Genomic DNA, 22,068 nt, shown 5'->3' on the forward strand with positions numbered 1-22,068 from the left:
TTATGTGTTAAGTATAAAAATTACTGTATTCAGGATGAGCTTATATGGGGCAGCCTGTTATAATTCTGACGCTTATAATTGGGAGTCACAGAATTAGGGGAAAAAACATAAAAATACTAGAGGATGGCAAATGTAAAAAAATAGCTGTTCTTCTTTAAAGTTGTTTTCTGCACAGATCAAGACCTCCTGCATCGCCAGTATGTGTGGTGTGGGGGGGGGGTTGCACCCCCACACCCCTGCTACTTATGTATACTAACTCCAGGATTGCCATTCCTTGTAGAAGAGGGAATACCCTGAGGCAAGACTCTGTATCTGGACAAGGAAATATTAAAGAAATCATGCTATTAACCAGAATCAGTTACTACTTGCTATATATTATACAGTGGCAGGCAAAATGATCTCATTATATGTTTGTCAGCTTCACTCTGTCTACCCTAGGATTCACATTAATAAATCACAGAATAAAAAAAATGGTTAGTGCTTCAAATACCATGCACCCAATGTCAGCTTATGTATACAAATTCTCATTATATATGTGAAATACAAAAATTGCTCTATTCATGGCAATGACATACAAAAAAGAAAAAAAAACAAGTGGATGATGCAGAATCATTTTAAAAAGGAGAAAACTCTTACATTGTAAAATATATATAATGTGTAGTGCTATGATGCAGACTACAATTCACAGCTGTCTCTACAATTAATGATGCAACTATTTCTTCAGCATAGAATCTGGCCAATGTAACATGTAGGCATTTCACTGTGACTCTGCAAACTTGACCAAGTACCAAGTTTATGAGGATCACATGACTTTAAAATGTTCCTATATAGTGGTGCTTCTTACAACAAAACAGTGTAAACATTTGATGGTTCTAAACCTGTCATTGCTACTGATAAAATGATCTTATTAAGCATTACAGATCTATTATTAGGTAATGTAAGTCATAACATCATGTTGTAAACAGAAATGCCTTACCGGGCGTGATGAGAGGATGCGCTGTGACTGGAACAGATGTGGTGGCAGTTGTACGGCTGAGGCTAATGGCTTTATTTTCTAAGCTTGCTGGTACATTGTTGTCTGTCTTCTTTAAGTTGTCCGCAGATGAATCAGACAGACCTCCTTTATTACACTGAATGGGGCTCTGTGGTGTAATCTTGCCTTGAAGTGTATTTGAAGCTAGCTGACTGGACACAATAGGCTTCATTGCTAGACTGGGAAGCTGAGATTGTGTGGAGGTTGTACCTGTACTAGCTGTGCTCTGCTGGGTACGGATGGCAAGATTCTGTACCTGAGTAAGGAAATATTAAAGAAAGCATGCTATCAGCTAGAATCGGTAACTACTTACAATATATTATGCAGGGACAGGCATAGTATGCTCTAGAGAAAATTCACTGATAATTGTAACCAAATCATATAATACTGCAGGTGACTTTGTATTCAGACAGCTTAGATAAACTATGGAACCACATCCCACTACCACTGACACCCATTCAGAATGCAAATTCATTTAAAACACAACTAAAACTTCACCTATCATATAAACGGATCTGATCTTGTACGTCTCCAGGATTAGTACCACTGTTACCTTCGGCTTGCCATATCATTAAATTCTTTCTCTTCTTTCAGAAACCTATACCTCACAAGCAGCCTTCATCAATGCCTGAATAATTTGAATAGCATCTCCAAGCTATATTCATTATTTTGAGATATGCCCCACCTCTATACATTACAATGCATTATGCTTGGTTGCTTTAATAGCTTAACTAAGGATATTACTGAGCAAATTAGCTTATATTTTATACATTTGTAATCACAGTCAAGCAAACTCTGTATACAGAATACATAAAAAAGTAGATATTGAGATTTTTAAACATAAGGCAAATTGTTTCAGATGAGTGTCTGACACTAAAATAAATGTTCTCCTTAATGCAATACAGTGACTGTAACCGAATGAAAGCAATAAGGTAAACAGAAATAGCACTAACTGCGAAATTATGGAAAGACACATTGTCAGTATGTTGACACCGTTAGGGAAATGGTGCTTTTTAATGTAATAATGTAATGTATAGGGATAGATTTTGTTTTGTTTTGATTTTTGTACATCTCTGTAAAATGACTATAACATCCAGCCTACAATCTTGATGAATGGCTTTGCATTTGCTTTCTCATAACTGTGGTGATGTTGCTTACAATGCTGACAGTGTCAGAGTGTTCACTTATTAGCAGACACCATCTATAAAACTGTGTTTTCGTGAGCAATTTTGCTTTTATTTTTTTCATTAATTTAAACGTATTTTCTCATCATTTTTACTCACAGCTTTTATTCTGCTCATTTCAATTCCTCAGTCATGCTTTTAACCTGAATTCTTGAAAACTCACTTATTTGTCACGCATCTTAGGTTCATAGATTAATACTAGGCAAATTCCTCATGTGAGCTATTTTAAGCCTAGCCAATTATCCCATGTGAGAATCAAACCCTGCACCTTGTGTCTTTAAGGTAATCACCTTAACCATTTTACACCAACCTCCCACCTATCACTTTATCAAGTTTCAGGTCACATCCCCTTAATAATATGGCTGCCAGTTTAGTCTTGCATTGTAAACTTCTGGTCTTGGATTATTTAGTCATATACAGCCTAGTCTACCCTATTAAAAGGAGCTTCTTCCCTCGCCCTGTACTCATCCATCCTAAGACTAATAGAAGTTACAAGGGGTGGCTTGAATGTTCAGGTGACAGGTCCTTTGCTTTTCAGAGGCTGCACCTTTACAGCCTTCTACCTGGATGGTCCAGAGTGTTGCTTATGCTCACCAGACAGAATAAAGATATAAATGCCACATGTAATACAATAAATAAAATGTAACACATCAATATAGCTTAAAACACTGATATGGTGTACCAGCTGAAATGCAAGTGTTAAACCTTAAACACTTGTATAACAGACACAGAGAAGAAAAGTGATACCTAACAATGATCTAGAATGTACTGCTGAAAAAAGCATCTTCCCTCTACATTGAAACACCCTGAAAACTTTCAGCCATAGTCAGGGTAGACTGTCATGTAGCAGAATGTTCTTTAACTGAAAGATGGCTCTTTTAGGGTGCAAAACAAAAGGAAATAACCAAGTGGAAAAAACAGCACAATCTATGAAATAATTAGTGATATGAGACAAAGTGTTTTTCTCTGAGGAATATATGCATATACATAGCAAAGGCAGCATGAATAGGGCAGCCATCCTGGGGGCAAGATGTTGAGGGCACAATCAAGGAATGTCGATCATTAGGAAGTGCAGTACCGACATTCATTTCCGTATGAGCATTTCCAAAGAGCTTCAGTCTTTCATGTGCAGTGCATGTTATAACTAGTCAGTTTGCTACAACTGCTAAAAGTACAGCGTTGCAGTATGGTCTTATTTATTTATTTATTTTTTGATCCTCGACTTGATGTTCAGGTGTGCAGATCAAGAAGACCTGGCAAGCTGCTTAATTGAAGAATGCAATGGCCACTAGACAAACCAGCTGTGGCTCAAGGTACATGTAAAAAAAGAGATCTACATGTCTGGAGAAATAGGACAACAAGTTACCTCAGTGCTAATATTGCTGCTTAACAGGTCCAGTGTTCAATCATGATCTTTGGTCACTGACTCTGTAGCATTTGCTTATTCTTCTATTGTCGGTACTGATTTTCTCCAGATTGTCACTTTCTTCCCACCTCCTAGAAATGTGTTAATTGACACTAAATTGTCCATATGCTTGTGTGTGTGTGTGTGTTTGTAAATACTTATATGGAAGGGGAATCTGTTGTTAAAAAATCAACTTGCCCACATATGGCAGAGCTGGTACAGCCGATCAAATGTCATCTGATCAAAATGTACCAAACTTGACAGTATTGTGGTATGGTTTTGTGTGAGGAATATGTCCTTTTCCCCACTGTAATGCAGTTTTGGAGATGGTGTATAATTAGCAAAGGGTGGGGAAGTGAAGGGGGCTTATGCCTCTGCAAAAAATGTGTTCTTTTTTTTCCCTAGCCTTTGTGGATCAATGTTTCTTGTGTTTGACACATACACATCAATAAGTGTTGAATCAACAGGTGTTTTTTGATGGAAGGTCGTACTTCCTCTTATGTATATTTTATTTCATTTTATTAATACTTTGCTAACCAGACGAAACACTGATGTGTCTGGACCATTGTAAATGGGAGTCAGTTATATGATTGAAACTAATTTCACTGAATTATGTGTAAATAATGCTGCTGAGGTTTCAAGCAGTTTAGGTTCACATTTTATACACTGAAGTAGCAGACTGCTGACCAATGTACGTAAGGAATGTCCACTTTCTCCTCGCTGTAATGTGGCCCCAGAGTTATTCTGTTTAATGATGCAAGAATATAAGGTTATGGTATATGTCTCCCTACAAAAACACTCTTCACTATTTATTTAGTAAAAATATGATGGTTGTAGTACATTTGTTTACATCTGAGTGAGTTCTGATGAATTTCTTATTCATTCAAATATATCTGGAGCTATGCATTTATGCCTGTGGCCTGGGTAGTGGTTAGTTCCTTCACCAACTTATATATTTCTTGAATGAGTTTTCACATACTGGCATGATTTGTGCTAGATATCACTTTGGAAGAATCACTTCTCCACTTACCTGATTAAATATAAATAAGTAAGTGATATATAAAGTTTGTGCAGTGCTTAGTGGTTTGGCAAAACTGGACATTTTGAGGTGTGCAAGAAACTTTCTTAGTCACCGGAAATGCTTCTGAATGTTTGTTATTTGCTGTTAAAATAATGATAGAAGCTATACTCTACGGTTATTGTCAGCTTTCTTACATGGAAATGAACTGCCTCATGACATTCACCTCTGGCCTCCCTGTGAGATAAAATGGAAGGACTCTATGTAAACTGAAAAAGTAAAACAGCTCTGTGGACTGGCAGATGCTTTGCTTCAGTACTACAATAAGGTCAAAGACATCATGTTAAGTACAACTGGAAAACTGCCACAGGTTACACACTAGTGTCATCTTCCGGCATAATAAAAAATAGTAAAGTGAGTAAGCTGCTTACATACCATGTTGATGATTTTATTGGGGAAGGAAAAGTACAGTTGTGTATACTTACAATAAATGTAGATGTTCGAGTGTATTCACTGTTGCAGTCATTACATTTGGGTAATCTGCTGGCAGGTTGCCCTCAGTCGGCCTGAATAACAAAGTCTTGGGTCCTGCGTCAGTTGCTGTCTCATCTTCCATGATGTCAGGTCGTCAGGGGTATAAAACATGCAGCCGATGCCATTTTAATCAGTTTTTCTTGCCCCAGATGTCAGGTGCCCCCCAAATGGGGAGCAAAAATATATAAATAAACTGTAAATATATAAATGCACCTTAGAAACATAAAATTTACCTTCAACTAAAAGCAAATACACCACAAAGGCTTTTGGGTATAGTGAAGGAAAGAAAAGGCATAAAATGGGGGATGGCGGGTGGGTTACCCAGACTGCAGCAGTGAATACACTCAAACATCTACATTTATGGTAAGTGTACACAACTGTACTATGTTCTTCGTGTTTCACTGTTGCAGTCATTACATTTGGGTAGAATCCCAAAGCTATGGATGGGAGGATGGAACTAAACAGCATTAGGAGCAGCTATAAGGCCCTGCAGGACTGCAGTGGCAAAGCCTGCCCTAGATTTAGAGAAGAGAGGTAAATGATAATGCTTTGTGAATGTATGAACAGAGCTCCAAGTAGCAGCTTCTAGAATGTCTTTGGTTGGGACCCCTCTGAGAAAAGCTGCTGAAGTAGAGGCAGCCCTGGTGGAATGGGATCTGATCCCCTTGGGTACCGGTTTACCATGGTGCAAATAGCAGAAACGAATGCAGTGGCTTATCCATTTAGAAATAGTCTGCTTTGATATAGCCTTCCCCTCTGATCCTGCAGCAAATGCTACCAGTAGTTGCTCAGACTTTCTTAGAGATTTTGTCCTGTTTAAGTAGAATCTTAGTTGTCTGTGCACATCCAATGAATGCAGAATCCGCTCCCCTTTGTTCTGCGGATTTGGGAAAAAAGTTGGCAGGTGAATGGTCTGGTTAAGAGCCACGCTGGATACCACCTTAGGCATAAAGGAAGGGTTGGTCCTGAGGGCCACCCTGTCCGTGTAAAATATAATGAAAGGCTCCATTGCCATGAGAGCCTATAGTTCCAAGACCCTTCTAGCTGAAGTGACTACCAAAAGAAAAGCTGTCTTCCAAGATAGAAATTTTATATCCGCAGTAGCTGCTGGTTCAAAAGGAGGCAGGGTGAGTTTTTCCAGCACACAATTGAGGTCCCATGCAGGAGTTGGTGCTCTCCTGGGAGGCCTTAAATTTTTGGCCTCTCTGAGATACTGTTTTAGCAGTGGATGAGAAAAGAGGGGAGGCTCTGTGTTGTAATGAGCAGAGATGGCAGAGGCATGGATTTTTATTGAAGAAAAGGATAGGCCCTTGTCAAGCATCTCAGTTAAGTACTGTAAAATCTGAGGAATATTGGGCCTTGCTGTGTCTATTCCTTGTGCTTGGTTCCAAGCACAGAATCTCTTCTGTTTATCAGCATAAGATTTTCTAGTACTAGGCCTTCTGGCTTCCAAAATGACATCCATCACAGGTTTACTGAGAGGTGCGGTTTGAATAATTAGTTGATTAGCCATGCTGCAAGATTCAGAGTTTGGAGCTGAATGTGCAGAATTTGATAGTTCTGCTGAGACAGTAGATGAGGTGTTTGAGGCAAGTACCACGGAGGAAGGTGTGACATATTCCTTAGAAGCGGGTACCAGTATTGGCGAGGCCAGTCCGCAGCAATTAGAATCATTTTTGGTTTTTCCTGTCTGACTTTTAGTAAGATCTTGGAGAGTAGAGGCAGAGGGGGAAGGCATAGACTGATAAGTTTTTCCAGCTGAAGGATAGAGCATCCACTTTCCATGCTTTTTTGTGATGAGTTCTTGTGCAGAATTTGTCCAACTGATAGTTTTGAGGAGAGGCAAATAGATCTATGTATGGGCTTCCCTATTTCTGTGTTAAAATGCTGAAAATTTGTGGATCCAGTTTCCATTCATGCGGGTCCATAAGAGTTCTGCTTAGGTCGTCTGCCAGAGTATTTTGCTTTCCTGGCAGGAATTGAGCTTGAAGATGCATTTGGTAAGTCAAGGCTGTGTTCCACAAGGCCATGGCTAGTCTATAAAGGGGGTAGGAATGGGTACCCCCCTGCTTGTTTATGTACCACATAACTGTGGTATTGTCCGTCTTTATCAGTAGTTGTCCTGGATGAAGTAAGTCCTTGAAGTCTGTCAGAGCATTCTGAACAGCTAGCATTTCTTTCCGGTTGATATGCAGATGCATTTGGTTTGGGCTCCATTTGCCCTGAATGCATCTCCCTGCCAGGTGGGCCCCGCAAGCATACTCTGATGCATCTGTAGTTAGGGTTTGGGTGGCAGGGGGTAGAGTGAATGACAGTCCCTTGTTTGGGTGACATGTCTTTTCCCACCAAAGAAGCTCCTGTTGTAGGCAGGGAATGACTGTGACAATGTTGACTCCATAACCTTTTTAGGTACCATTGAAGTTTCCTCATATGCAGTCTCGCATATGGAATTAGTAAAATGCAGGATGCCATGAACCCCAAAGCCTGCAGAATTTGTCTTGCAGATAACTGGGTTTTTGTTGCCATTTGATTTACGTATGTTGTCAATTGTACTTGTTTGTCTGGCATGAGGTAAGCTATCTGGGCAGTTGTATTCAAGTTTGCACCCAGGAATGTAATTATTTGATAGGGTACCAGTTGTGATCTCTTTTCATTTATGGTGTACCCTAGGCATGCTAGAAGTCTTTTTTACAAACGCCAGATGTTGAAGAAGAGTGTCCTTGTCCTCTGCGTCAATGAGACAATCGTCCAGATAAGGATACATTTGAATGTTTCTTTGTCTGCAGAATGCAATTACTGGTGCCAGGCACTTTGTAAAGACCCTGGGCACAATAGATAAGCCAAAAGGCAGTGCAGAGAATTGGTAATGCAAAGAAACTGCTTTGAAGTGGAGGTATCTTCTGCAAGATTCTCTTATTTGGATATGCAGGTATGCCTCTTTCAAGTCTAGAGTTACTAACCAAGCATTCTTGCCTATCATAGGCAGTAGCTGTTGTAAAGTCAACATTTTGAATTTGGGAATGTCCAGGAACTTGTTCAGAATCGATAAGTCCAGTATTGGATGCCATGAATTGTCTTTTCTGGGTACCAGGAAAAGTCTTGAATAAAATCCTTGTCCTATTTCCTTTTCTGGTACCGGTTGAATAGCCCCCATATCCATGAGGGACATGACTTGTTTCTGAGCCTCTGCCCACTGGTTTTGTGGCAGATCTGGTCATCCGAATGGAATTGGCAAAGTATGGAAATGAAATCTGTACCCCTGGGATACTATGTTTAATATCCACTTGTCCTGGGTTATTAACTGCCAATTTTGAGCATGAAGTGCTAGTTTTCCCACCAAGGGGGCTGCCAAAAGATAAGTGCTTGGTGAAGGTAGAGGGAAGTCATTGAGACTGCTTACTGTAGGGTTGTGCTTTGTTACCTCCAGATTTGGAGGTGGAGGCACCCCATTGCTTTGACCTGTAAGATCCCTGTGACTGATATCTGGAGCCTTTTGAGCACCTGGGTTTGCCCTGAGTGGTTCTGTTGGACACAGTAAAGGACCAATTTTTAGTAGGCCAGTGCCTACTGAACCTGGGTGGCTGCACTTGCAAGAAATCTTTTACAGTTTGCATAGATTTAGCTTTGTCTTCCATTTTCTTTAAAACCTCTTCTGCCTTATTACCAAACAGAGTATCATGCTGCAAAGGGGCATCCAACAATTTAGCTTTAACATGATCAGGCAGATTTTGCTCCTTGAGCCAGGCATGCCTTCTTATCACAGATCCAGTAATGGGGGCCCAACAAGAGGCCTCCAAGGAATCAAAACCACATTGCAAAGTATGCTTTCCAACCTGTTCTGCTGAATGCAATAAATCCTGTAACTCTTCATTTTCCACACAATCAGAAATCAACATAATTTTCTGTTTCAGTAAGCTCATAACATGCTGTTGATATTTAAGCATATGAAACTGGCAGTTTAAAGCCCTGATTGCCAATGTTGCAGACGTATAAACCTTCTTACCCTATCTATCCAGTGCCCTGGAATCTCTATCAGAAGGGGTAGGATTTTTGGCTGTAGAAGCCTTTACACCCCTGGGATCCTGAGAAATAGTATCAGGATCAGCAGCAGGATTTTTGAAAAGAAATTTGTGGGAGTCAGGAACCCTGTAATATCTGTCTGGCTTACTAGGAGCCAGAGGCAGGGAATCAGTAGCCATGCTTGATTCCGAGAACACATCATCAACAATGTCTAAAAAAGGAGGTATTGCCAAAGGCCTATGCTGAGGAAGAAGAAGGAAATCCCTAAGCCACTTTTTTGATTCAGAGAAGTCCTGACTCTCCCAGTGAAAATGTTCCTTTAAAGTATGCAAAGTCTCTCTAAAAGAGTAATCCTCAAGAGGAGATGCAGATGGGATGGATTCCTCTGCATCAGAATTCTCATAAGGTGGAATAGAAAATTCCTGATCAGAAGAGGAATCAGAAGAAATGGAAACCTGATCTGAAGATTCTTAATCAGTGCCTTGCCTAGACCTCTTAGCAGGGGGAAGGGGTTGAGAACCCCTGATCAAGGTAATCAAATCCTCAGCCACTTTGATCATCTGTTTTTTAGCATAGGGGCCTGAGCACGTGGCTCATGCATCATTTTTTTAGATGTAGAGGTTGTTTTTGACCTTGTTTTTGTTGATGGCGTCGGTTTAATATAAAAATGTTGAGGCCTGAAAACACCCTCAGAAGCTGGTGCCTGCTCAGCGGCTCCAGACCTATCCAAGGGAGAGACATCTGCAGGAGCAATACTTTGCGAATCTCGTGGCACACCAGACTCCGAATGGGTCTTGATAGACGCCGGCGACTCAAAAGTAATGGGTATGAGGTGCTGCAAAAGTCTTTTTCCTTGTGTTTTTTGTGAACTCCGGTAGTCGGATTGCTAACTGACAACATTTCAGGGTAGTTAAACCTTGAGCCAAAATATTTAGAAGCAAAAATATACCGACGCTTAATAGTGCGTTGGTTAAATTTAACACAAAACCGACACCAAGGCACATTGTGATCAGGGCCTAGGCAAGGAATACAGTACAAATGAAAATCCTTATGAGGTATTTGCTTCCTACAAGTAATGCAATTATTAACTTTTACTGACATCGGTAAGGAGCAAGAAAAAGTTTCCCCAACAGGGTACTTAGCTTTAGTTTGAAGATTTCGGTTCTGAAACTCGAAAACGAAAATTTCAGGAGTCGGACGACTGGCACTTGCAAACTGCTTCTGCTTCAGGCACCGCATGGCAAGAAAGACTGATTAAAATAGCATTGGCTGCATGTTTTATGCCCCTGATGACCTGACGTCATGGAAGAGGAGACAGCAACCGACGCAGGACCCAAGACTTTGTTATTCAGGCCGACTGAGGACAACCTGCCAGCAGATTATCCAAATGTAATGACTGCAACAGTGAAACATGAAGAACATCAAAAGACAGCGACTTTAAATCTGCATCTAATAAAAATGCAGATTGGACCAGAAAACTGCAACATTTTTTGCCACTCTGGATTAGAACCAGGTCTTCTGCTGATTTCATATAAATGCAGAAAGAATGCTATGTTAAAATCCTTCCTCTTGTCCTTATAGATCCTACTAAGGAATGCTATGTTAAAATCCTTCCTCTTGTCCTTATAGATCCTACTAAGGAATGGTAGGTTAAAATCCTTCCTTTTGTCCTTATAGATCCTACTAAGGAATGCTATGTTAAAATCCTCCCTTTTGTCCTTGTAGATCCTACTAAGGAATGCTATGTTAAAATCCTTCCTCTTGTCCTTGTAGATCCTACTAAGGAATGCTATGTTAAAATCCTTCCTCTTGTCCTTGCAGATCCCACTAAGGAATGCTATGTTAAAATCCTTCCTCTTGTCTTTGTAGATCCTACTAAGGAATGCTATGTTAAAATCCTTCCTTTTGTCCTTGTAGATCCTACTAAGGAATGCTATGTTAAAATCCTTCCTCTTGTCCTTGTAGATCCTACTAAGGAATGCTATGTTAAAATCCTTCTTCTTACAGATCCTACTAAGGTCATCTGGCATGAGACCCCTTCCCTTGTCACTGACATTTTTCAACAGAGGGTACATACAAGTCATATTCTTTGGGGTGACAGGCAAAGCAGAAGGGATATAACCATGGACACTTCCAATGTGACAACCAATCATGAATCATGTCAGTGTGAAAAATCATTCAAGTACACAAGTTGGTGAAGGAACTAAAATCAAAACAAAGAACTCTGAAATCTTACCACCTGGGGGAAAATGAAACTTAAAAACTAGCTGAGTTTAACTATCCAACACTTGGAAATCTATCTGAAGGAGGGACTCAGGGTGGCCATTTTACTGTGTTAATGAGAGAACATGGAAAATCCTCACCTATCACAAGACAACTACAAAAACATCTGGAGAATTGTGTGTGTAGTAGCCCTTTTCTTAGCAGATGAAATTGATAATGCACTGCTTCCTGTCACCTTATTTTCAGTACTCAAGATGACACATGCTGACAAATGCAGAGGTGTAGCTATCTATTTTTGCATCTGGGGCCATCGACCCTCAATCTGGGACTTCCTCAGAAAGATAAAAATCTCCTGTCCTTGGACTTGAGAAATAAAAAAAAAAGGTCTTCTGTTTTTTAAAACTGTAGCAAACAGTTTATCCCATACACAAAGCTGTAGAGTGGATCAGTAAAAAAAAAAAAAAAAATATATATATATATATATTTTTCTTCTTTGAAACTGTAACAAACTGTAGCAAGCAGTTGCTACATTTTATCCCACACAGCGAGTGCTACAGCTTTTCTGTTATAAAAAAATGTCTCTTCTACTTTTATCTATAGCAAAGTAGCAAGCAGCCATAAACAGATAATGCCACACACGGAGTACAGCAGTACTTTAGTTCTGACCTCAAATGCAATACCAGCATATTGCTGGTATGAATGGAAGGACATTTGGGATCTGCTGAATGCATCCCCTAAAATTTTGCACCCAGGGTGGCTAGATTCTGTGCCACAATGTAACTACACCACTGGACAAATGTTTCCCATCACATGTCATTAATGAATGCTCAAAGAAAAGAGTGCACCTAGTGATGAATAGGAAAAAAAATGCTTTACCGTGGAAGATTCACCATCATCATTTGATGTCCTTCTATTCATATGGTGCTGTATCCATAACATAGGGGAGTTTGCCTCTGGTTGACTCGCTACATTCACCCATTTTACAAAAGATAGCTGCTACTGCGAAGGTATGTGTGACGGGCCTTGTCTCTCAGCGTATGTCGGCCATAAATGGAGGTCGGGTATAAAGTGGACGTCAGCATGAACCTACCTCAGAACTTTTTTGCTGCCTGTGTGATTGCCAGCTCTGGTCGACTCTCGCTTGGAGAACTGATTTCATGCTTGTACGTATTTAGATAAGTACCCCATAGGGGTTTTACACTCACTCATAGGTTATCTTTTGCTACTGTGTTTTGGGTTAATGTCAGGTAGAAAGGGCAAGTGTCGGTTTGGAAGGCAGATTCCACATAAAGACTGGCACGAGCTCTGCCTTCTCTGATTAGGCCAAGACCACGACCACACCACTTGTGAAATATGTCAGGCCTTTGTTCCCAAAACTCTCAGGAACCATCTTGCTGCGTTAAAATTATATCTAGAGACCATCATCAAGGGAACACCACAAGTTTTTTTTCTGCTGTAAGACAAGAGACCATATTTACTCCAGAATGATAAGGATGGATGAGATCATCAGAGGTCATCAGAGGTCAGTTTGGAATATGACTGAATATAAACAACCTTTTGAATAACCTAACACCCAATGGCAATGTTCTATAAAGGGCGGTAATTTTTAAGATCATGAAGATCTAATGTCATCTTAAGGAGATCAATTACTAAGGCCTCTTTATGAAACGATGGAGAGACCTGTGTCCTTAATGAAGAAGACTATCTGGAAGATAACATGACCTAGAGATTCCAGGCAAAACAGAACAAGCCCAGTAGGGTTCAGGATTCCATGATTAAATGGTTGGATACAAAGTTTAAACCATCCTTATGGTCTTCTCATAATGAACATATGTAAAGTTCAACCATTAAAAATCAGTAGATTCTAAATATAGGCCAATAGCTACCACACTGGAATTTGCTACGGAACAGCATGCCTAGCTGGGCCTACCTTTCTCTGAAAGATCAACACTCCTGCAGTCTGAAACAGAATGAGCTGCACAGACTGCTAATGATCCAGTTGTTTTTTATGATATGGAAGTTTCTTGAGACAAAAAAACTACTTGCTTTATTTATGAAACTTCGGAGTTGTAGGTCAACAAATGGTTATGCAAAATAACCCTGCTCTTGAAAAGGTAGAACCTCTGACTGCACTTAGATTCAAAGGTAGTTACTAGGCATGCAGTCCAGGAGGCCTTTAAGGAGCCTAGACCAAATTCCCAATTGTTAATAGCAATGTCTGTTTAAGTGACTTGCTCAAGGTCTCACAGTAGGTAAATGAAGGCTGAAGAAACCCTGTACCACAGGAAGTATCTCATTAACAGATCATAACCTTTATCCTCTGCACTAACTGCCAGGCTAGCAAAAAGGATGCACTATTAATAGGATAAGAAGACCGAAACAACAAAAATCCACCATTATTTTATGTTTCAACAGGCTGGTCCAGACCATCACACATTGCATACTCCTGAAGCAAAAGGCAGCATTGCAGAAAGTGTGATTATTCCAGCCTTGGAATATTGACCAACATAACTGACTGTTAGGTTCTTCAGTAACAGTAACAGGCTACAGGTACTGTTAAATATAGTCCAATCATTCATTCTCTTACTAAGACAATGCTGTTAACAATTCTCTAAAGAGCCAGCATGGCCTCCTGCTCATTAACTTACAAAATCCTTTTCTTGAATCACCATCCCCGCCTTGGCTGACTACTCAAGGAAAAAAAAAAAATCTTTAGCCCTAGCCTCTGTTCCTCAAATAGCAGTCCACATTATATGCCAAACTACTCCTTAGAATGCTTTACAAATTATTCTTTTGTGGGACTATATGCAATATGCTTCCACTCGATATAAAGGCCAGGATCTACCTGACAACACCGAAAGCTCAAAAGGCCGACAACAAGATCACTGACACCACAACAACGAAAGTACAAAAACACGACAGTGCACATGCCCGACAAATCACAATCCTGACAGTTAACAAAACAAAACAAATTCCCTGTTCCGAAAAACACACACCTAACACAAGCACACCAAAAAACCTGATAAACCTACACTTAACCTTACATACACAACTATCTATGCACTAACCTTAACCCAAACCCTAACCTTAAGGTCTGTCACTATCGCACACTTACCTTACCCACACCCTAACCCTAAAGTCCGTCACTATCGCACACTAACCCTAAAGTCCGTCACTATCGCACACTTACCTTACCCGCACCCTAACCCTAAAGTCCATCACTATTGCACACTTACAAAGTCGAGCTCATTTTGCACGTCGGTGTTTTCAGCATCGAGATTTCCACTTGTTGGGTATTTCCGCTGTCGGTCTTCCGGTGTCAGTCATCTTGTTGTTGGTGATTTCGCTTGTCGGCCTTAACAGGTAGACCCAAAGGCCACACTAACATTTCATGAATTTACAACCAATTTGGTTAACCACCATCTTTTGAGAACCATGTACAGATGAGTGAACAAATTAATTATTAATCCCTAGCCTAGTTAATCAAGGAGAAAAAGCCTTCATCCTTGTGAACTCAACAACATTGTAATTATCTCTGTGTATTTTGTTTTGTCTGTTTTACTATAGTAAGTTGTCATCTCCAACAATACAGCATGTATACAATTGTTTTGCTGAATTATACACCATCATTTTAACGTTTATAAGGTTAACGGTATTCTCTTTACATCATGTATTATTTTTTGTTTGCTTTTTCTTTCATACTTTACATATGCAACACTGTATCTGAAAAAGGGCTACTGGATTCAATCTACCTACTCAAAGAAATACATAAACATATAAGAATTTGTACTAATTCTCCTGATATCAGTAGCAGAAAAAAAAAACACTGGAGTAAAGTCAAGGCCCTATGAAAGATGGAAGAAAGTCTTGGCAAGATCAAGACTTACTGTTGACCAGTATATTAAAATCATCCAGGATAACCCACCTTGGGTGGAATGGCGAGCAACTGATGAGGAAATCTGCAAACTAATGTGAAAATGTTCACAAGTACTTGGGTAGATATGCCAACCTGAAACATTTCAACCCTTGCTTTAATATACTTTGCCTTTATTTACATTCTATTGACCAGGTTAGTCCCACTAGGCCTGTGGCTTCTTTTCAGGGGAGATTTAAGATCACTGGGGAACTTCTAATGCTCATTTCAATAACTGCCATGCGATCTTTTACATCCATCCAAGCTACCAATAACTCGGGTAAATGAAACCTCAGTTTAATGACTCATCATAAGGATGACACAAACAAGTACCTTCCCAGTAATATGCAATCAAACCCACAGGATATTGCAGAACAGAATAACCTGTCAGGAAAAATAAATAATGTCCAAAGCTATTATCAAGCCATGTTCTATAAGAAATTACCAATTTTTCCAATCACATCACGTCTGAAACAATGCCTATCATGTTGCTTTTACGTGATATTAAATAGCAGACCCTGAAAATGAGTCAAAGAAACAGCAGGTTCTAACTGCTAATGGTAATATAAGGGCTCCCTAAGTGATACACTAAGGACAGAAAAAAACCCTCCCATCAAGATATCAGCTCTGAGAGGTGAGTGGTCACATCAGTTAAAACTAGACAAGTCTGACCTGGGAAACAAAAGCCATAACCCCTACCTCTGAAGATGATGACGCTATTTAAACTCAATCATTGATATAATAAAGCAGGAGGAGGCGAGGAAAGAACATCTGGCTATTTGCAGAGTGATAAGGAGTTCTGTAGCTAAAAATAATGGAGGGTAAACATAATCAGCAACATAAGCTGCGACGTGTTACGTTATTTTGTAAGCTGCTTGTGCATCTTATCTTTAGGTATCCACTTTGGAATATTTTGAAGATTTTAGTTTCCTATTAGATGAGGAAGTACATCATCTGTACATAGGAATTATATATTAAAACCTAAAGTCCAGTTAATGTCCAATTTTTAATGTGTCCATACAGTTTTACATATGTACCTTCCTGGAGTTACATTCTAATGGTTTCTATTTAAGACAAATTAGCAGGATTCTGCTGTTATCACAGACCAAATTAACAATTAATTCAAATCCTAAACCAGTGAATCAGGAAAGATATCAAAATAGGGCATCTTAATTAACAGCAAGTGTAATGAGTACAAATTGCTAAAATAATATTCCAGGGTTTAAAAAACTGACAGTCAAACCAGAAATCAGAACACTGCAGAAGCAGAGCTGCAGGTTAAATTCTGATGAAATGCAAGTCAGCAAGGAACTAAGGTAGCCATAAACTATGTGAGCACCGAGATCAGATACCACCAGGAAAGCTTTAGATCGATTCAAGGGATTATTAGCTTGGGGAGCAACAAAGCAACACGTAGATAAGTACTTGATCGTTGTAAACAATCAGCCCCCCAGGAAAATTATATACCAACAATCAGTCCCCCAAAGAAAATTATATATAAACAATCAGCCCTCCAGGAAAATTATATTACAAATTGGCTCTTCTGAGCATCTCAGTCCACTGACAGAGTACTGCAATCCTCATTCCACTGCAGAAAGCTGTTATTTAAATGTCAGGATCAAAACCGGGTAAGGTCTTCACAACAGCAAGTCATGCCCATGGGATTAAATAAATAACTAAAACCAGGCACTTAACACATTCTACATCCAAATGCCACAGTGGTAAGAGAAGAGTCCTCAGTATTCAGGGATGAGTCAGTTGTCAGACCCAACGACTAAGGGAAACAAGCTCAGTCATATTTCTCTATATCTGACTCCCCTCCACATGAACGGAAAAACAATCTTTGGGATGGTAAGAACTCACTTTAGCACTCAGACCAAAATCAGTAAAATAAGCAAGTGTGGAAATAGGTCCCCAGAAGTGTAATTATTAGTGGTACAAAAACTATCAACAATTATGACACAATAAAAATGTCCTACAACTAATATATGGTACTGTTCTTATCATTTACTTTGTCATGTAAACACAGCCACTGGTGTAAAGTGTACACATTTATTTGTTAACTCTACATATTTAGTCCTATATAATCCTAGGATTATGTTTAACAAGGTATTATTGTGTTTGCAGTATGCTGTATATGACATTTCAGTTGTTTCAACATACTCCATAGAGATGACCAAGTAGTCAGGGACTTAGGGACACACATAGATAGTAATCTAGCTTTTGATCATCACATGTTTATAGTGGTGAGGAAATAATTCTATGTTGCACAATTTATAAACAAAGGTATGGCATCTAAATCCAAGGAAGTCATTGTTCCACTGTATTCAGCATTCATCAGACCTAACATTGAGTACAATGCCCCCTTTGGTATGTACCTAACCAGGCATATCAAACAATTAGAATGTCCACAGAGATTCCTCACTAAAATAATACAGGGCATAAGTAAAATGCCCTATGCAGACTGCCTCAAGGCCCTTTCCCTGTATTTTGTCTCCTACAGGCTTTTGAGGGAAGATTTATGCCTGGAATACAGGGCATTTGTCAGACCCCACTCATGCATATCCACAAACAAACAATACCAGAATTACCCATTCTAAATTTATTTATTTAACATTTGTTTACAGGGAAAGTCTGATTTTGGAACGAAGTAAATTTTCAGTGGAGGCCCGGGGAGAAATGCTCCAGATGCATGTCTTTGTAACGTGGGAGGAAACCAGAATACCCAGAGAAAGACGACACAAATGCAGGAAGGACATGCTGACTCCACTCAGAAGGCACTCCAGCCGAAAATCAAACCAGAAAACTTCTTGCTGTGAGGCAACAACGCTACCACTGCACCACTGCATCCATCCAGTGGTATAAATAGGACCTGCTGGAGAGATAAGTATGTATCCCAGAGACTACCCCATCTGTGGAACAGGTTCCCCATCCATGTGAAGCAGAGTTCCTCCCTAACCAATTCATCCCTGGTTTGGCACCTGTGTCTCTAATGGACACAGGTAACCTGTAAATGGTTCATCTCCCAGGTCCATGCTTACACTTATCAAGGATATCAGAACTTGTCAGAGATCTGGATGCATGGTTAGGCTTAAAAAGGCCCTTGTGGTTGTTAGCCTAGTAAATACATATGAACCTAAACAAATCATGTATGGTGGTAATTGTTTTCACTGTAGATCTTTTCTGTCTGTGCTACCGATGAAAAGGAGACTTTGAATTAGATCAATTGGCCTATCCTGAATTTTTAAAAAAAATAAATAAATACACTCATAAATGTGCTAAACAGTGACCTGGTACTTACATGTGCACATCAAGATGAACTCAACATTCTGATAACAGTTCCAAAGGAGGTGTCCTTGGGAATGGAGTTAATGGAAGAGGAGAATGCAATGCATGTCTATGTTCAGTACCCATAAATCTAATGGCATGTGGGATGACTGTTTTGCTTTGACACTTGCAGCCAACTTAGTAACAGGTTGCTACAAGGCTAACGACCATTAGGGCCCTTATAAGCCTAGCAGAGCACCCCTAACCTTTTGAGTCCTGAGCATCAGGGGATGTCTATTCGGAGGTGGGGGTGTTAGCAGGGAGTTAACTAAGGATTTGTGTGTGTGTGGGGGTGTTAGTTAGGATAATACTTTTCTTACAGACGGCCTCCATCCATAAGGGGCAAGGAGGGCATACCGAAGATAAATTTACAATTTCCCACCCAATTGTGAAGGTTTCGTTTGAATTCAGGCAGGGATTAACTCTGTTTTACATGGATGAGGAGAGCATTCCATAGTGTAGGAATCCTTTTGGACACAAATCTGTCTTGCCAGCACATTCTGTTTATGTCACAAGTGAAATTTAAATCCTTAGATCTAGTGTTTCTGGTGTTGTTTGTTTTGTGCATGTGCAAACGATCCATCAGGGCTGTATCTGAGGAAATAAATAAAAAACACAATGCAGTAGTAGTAGAAAAGAAGTTTTTTAGCACCAAACAAACATCTCATATCTCGGCCTTTCGCCTTCAAGATTTTTGTTTGCTGCTAAAAAAACGTCTTTTCTACTACTACTGCGTTGTGATATTTTTATTTATTTACTAAGCCTTGGCTTTGTGCTTTGGCCACGTTTTGTTTTTTTCACTGTATCTGAGGAAACCCTGTAAGCCAGGCAAAGATCTCCTCTCAGCAGCCTGTAGGAGACTGTATACAGAGACATAGCCTTTAGGTGATCAGTCTAAGGCAGGGTATTCATGCCTTCAATGCTCCTGTGAGAAACCTTTGTGGGTATTCCAACCCTTGCAATTGTCTGGTTAGATACATGCCAAAGGGGGCATTACATTCAATAATAGGTCTGATAAGGGCCAGGCAGAGTGGTACCATAACTTCTTTGGACCTGGATGCTATACCCTGACCTATAAGTTGAGCAACATAGAATGATTTTCTTACTGTCTTAGTTGCATGATGGTCAAAGGTCAGACTGCTGTCTATATGTGTTCCCAGATCCCTTACTACTGGGTCTACACTTAGGGGTGTTTTATCGATGGAGCTACTGACTTCTGCTGACAGTTTTCCAAAGGACATTGTAATGTATTTATTGCCATTGCCTTTTAGGCCATGACTTTTTCATCAGTCATTTGTGTTAGACCATCTTGTAGGATGCCTTTGTCATTGGGGGGTCTATAAGAGCTCCCAATTTGCAGTAATCTTCTTGAACTTGACTTTCCTGAAATAGATGCCAAACAGGAGCAGGCCCAGCACAGAGCCCTGGGGTACTCCTCTGGTGATTGGTCTCTTGGTGGAGGTGGTCTCTCAGATCCTGAATTCTTGGGTCTTGTCTGTGAGCCAGCTGGCAATACAGTCAGTTGTGTAGGGATTTATGCCTAGCTCAGAAAGCTTGTTAACAATGTTTGATTGCAGTATTGCATTGAATGCCTTGGATATGTCACAATATGCAGTATGCAATGTTTTACCCTTATCCATTGCCTTGTGACCCTCTCAAAGAGGTCTACCAGGTTAAGTAGGCATGATCTTCCCTTAATAATGTTAAATCAGGATGGCTTCAGTGTCTGTAGGTTGACAATATCTTTGTTTAACATTTTCATGATAATGCATTCCATTTATTTGCATATCAGGCTTGCTAGACTAATGGGTTTGTAGTTCCCTGGGTCAGTTTGATGGGTGAAGTCATCTTTTCACTTGGAATGTAGCATGTTTCAAAGCTGTAGATGAAGACTGTCTCAGGTGGTGCTGATAGATCATGACTTAGACTGTTCAAGAGGCAAATGGGGATGTTGATGGGACCCTGGGAGGTGCTGTTCCTGGCTTTAGTGAGTGCTGCCAGCAGCTGGTCCCTGCTGATAGGTGGCAGTGGTATGTTGGAAGGGATTTCACCTGCTGGAGATGCGGGGGAGTGAGGGGTGAAGTCTGAGCTGAAGTTATCATCCAGTAAATTTGCTATGTCACCCTGATCAGTGAAGGTGGTACCATTTACCACAAGTTCAGCACATTGTTGTGCTGTGTTACCTATAAGGTCCTCGTCCTAGCTGAAGAAAGCTATCTTGACTTCATAGTTGGCTTTGTTAGACTTAATTAGACCTTTTAGTTTCTTGTTTAGCTGTACAAGAGAGCACTTGTCTCATTACATCCAAGTGACACCTCCAGGTGCATCTGCAGTTAACTCCTACTGACATCCGTAGGTGTCAAATATTGCTTGTTCATATATGCATCAATACTTCTAAAACCATGCTATATACAAGGTTTTAAAAAAATTCATCTTAAAGCTTACACAATGGCAAGCTGAAATGCATAAATATTCTACCTCTGTCTAGTGCAGGTAAATAGATATTAACTGTTGTTTTTATGATATTAATTTACATAGATATAATGTTCACATTTTTCTAAATATCTCAAAAACCAGGTAACACAGACAGAACCCCTTAGTCTCATATGAATGCTCTCAGCTAGATGAATAAAATGCTGCGGCAGTAAGTGTGTAACTTGAGTGGTTGCTGAGATATTGTAAGTTGTTTACAAAATATTACAAATGTAATAGTTACTGTGTTTACTGTGACTTATAAAATTTGGTTTAAGATCTAGAACCTAAAGCATACTACCATTATAAAAACAGTTTCTGCTGAAGAGTTTGCCATTTATACTTCTTTCATAACCCCTATGGTTCCAAAGATATGAACATTTGTTTGAAATGAGAGGACATAACTTGATTCTGCCAAAAAACTTAGGCTCTGCCCATTGGAAGGTACAGTGCAAACCTCCTGAGCTTCATTGGAGTGAATGAGTTTTAAGAGAATTGCTCTTCTTGATTTTGGCCATGAATTTTCTTCTTGCTGCGGTAGCGTTGTCGCCTCACAGTAAGATGCTGTCCGGTTCGATTCTCAGCTAGAGCGTCTTCTGCATGGAGACATGCGTGAATGGGCGTACCTTCGTTGAAGGTTGTGCGTCAGGGCTGGCACGTAAAAATCAACTACCAATCATTAGTGGACTGGAGTTCCACTGTGGCGACCCCTAACCGGGAAAAGCCGAAAGACACAACATTATATACCTGTTTGGGTGAGGATTCCATCAGTGGTGTTTGTTTTTAGAGTTTGTTTTCGGTTTACATCTGGTAGGTATGGCAGACTCTATGCATCCATTCCATTTTGTATAGGGACTCAGTGAATAATTCTGTATAGGTAACTCTGGTCTTGGGGTTAGGGGAAGCCTTGAATTTTGACAAACTGTCACTTAATTGGAT

The 22,068-nt window shown here is 39.9% G+C and overlaps 1 protein-coding gene across 1 annotated transcript in view; it reads right to left on the bottom strand.

The window, feature by feature from the left end:
- The window catches only part of PHC2 (polyhomeotic homolog 2), a 2,832,203-nt gene that overhangs the window by 966,968 nt on the left and 1,843,167 nt on the right, over positions 1-22,068 (bottom strand). Inside the window, 1 exon segment of the mRNA XM_044063043.1 lies at positions 977-1,289. Coding sequence (XP_043918978.1) covers positions 977-1,289 — 313 coding nt within the window.

This window comes from Protopterus annectens, chromosome 2.part1, assembly GCF_019279795.1.
Source record: "Protopterus annectens isolate FY-2018-M chromosome 2.part1, PAN1.0, whole genome shotgun sequence".
Classification (NCBI taxonomy): domain Eukaryota; kingdom Metazoa; phylum Chordata; order Ceratodontiformes; family Protopteridae; genus Protopterus; species Protopterus annectens.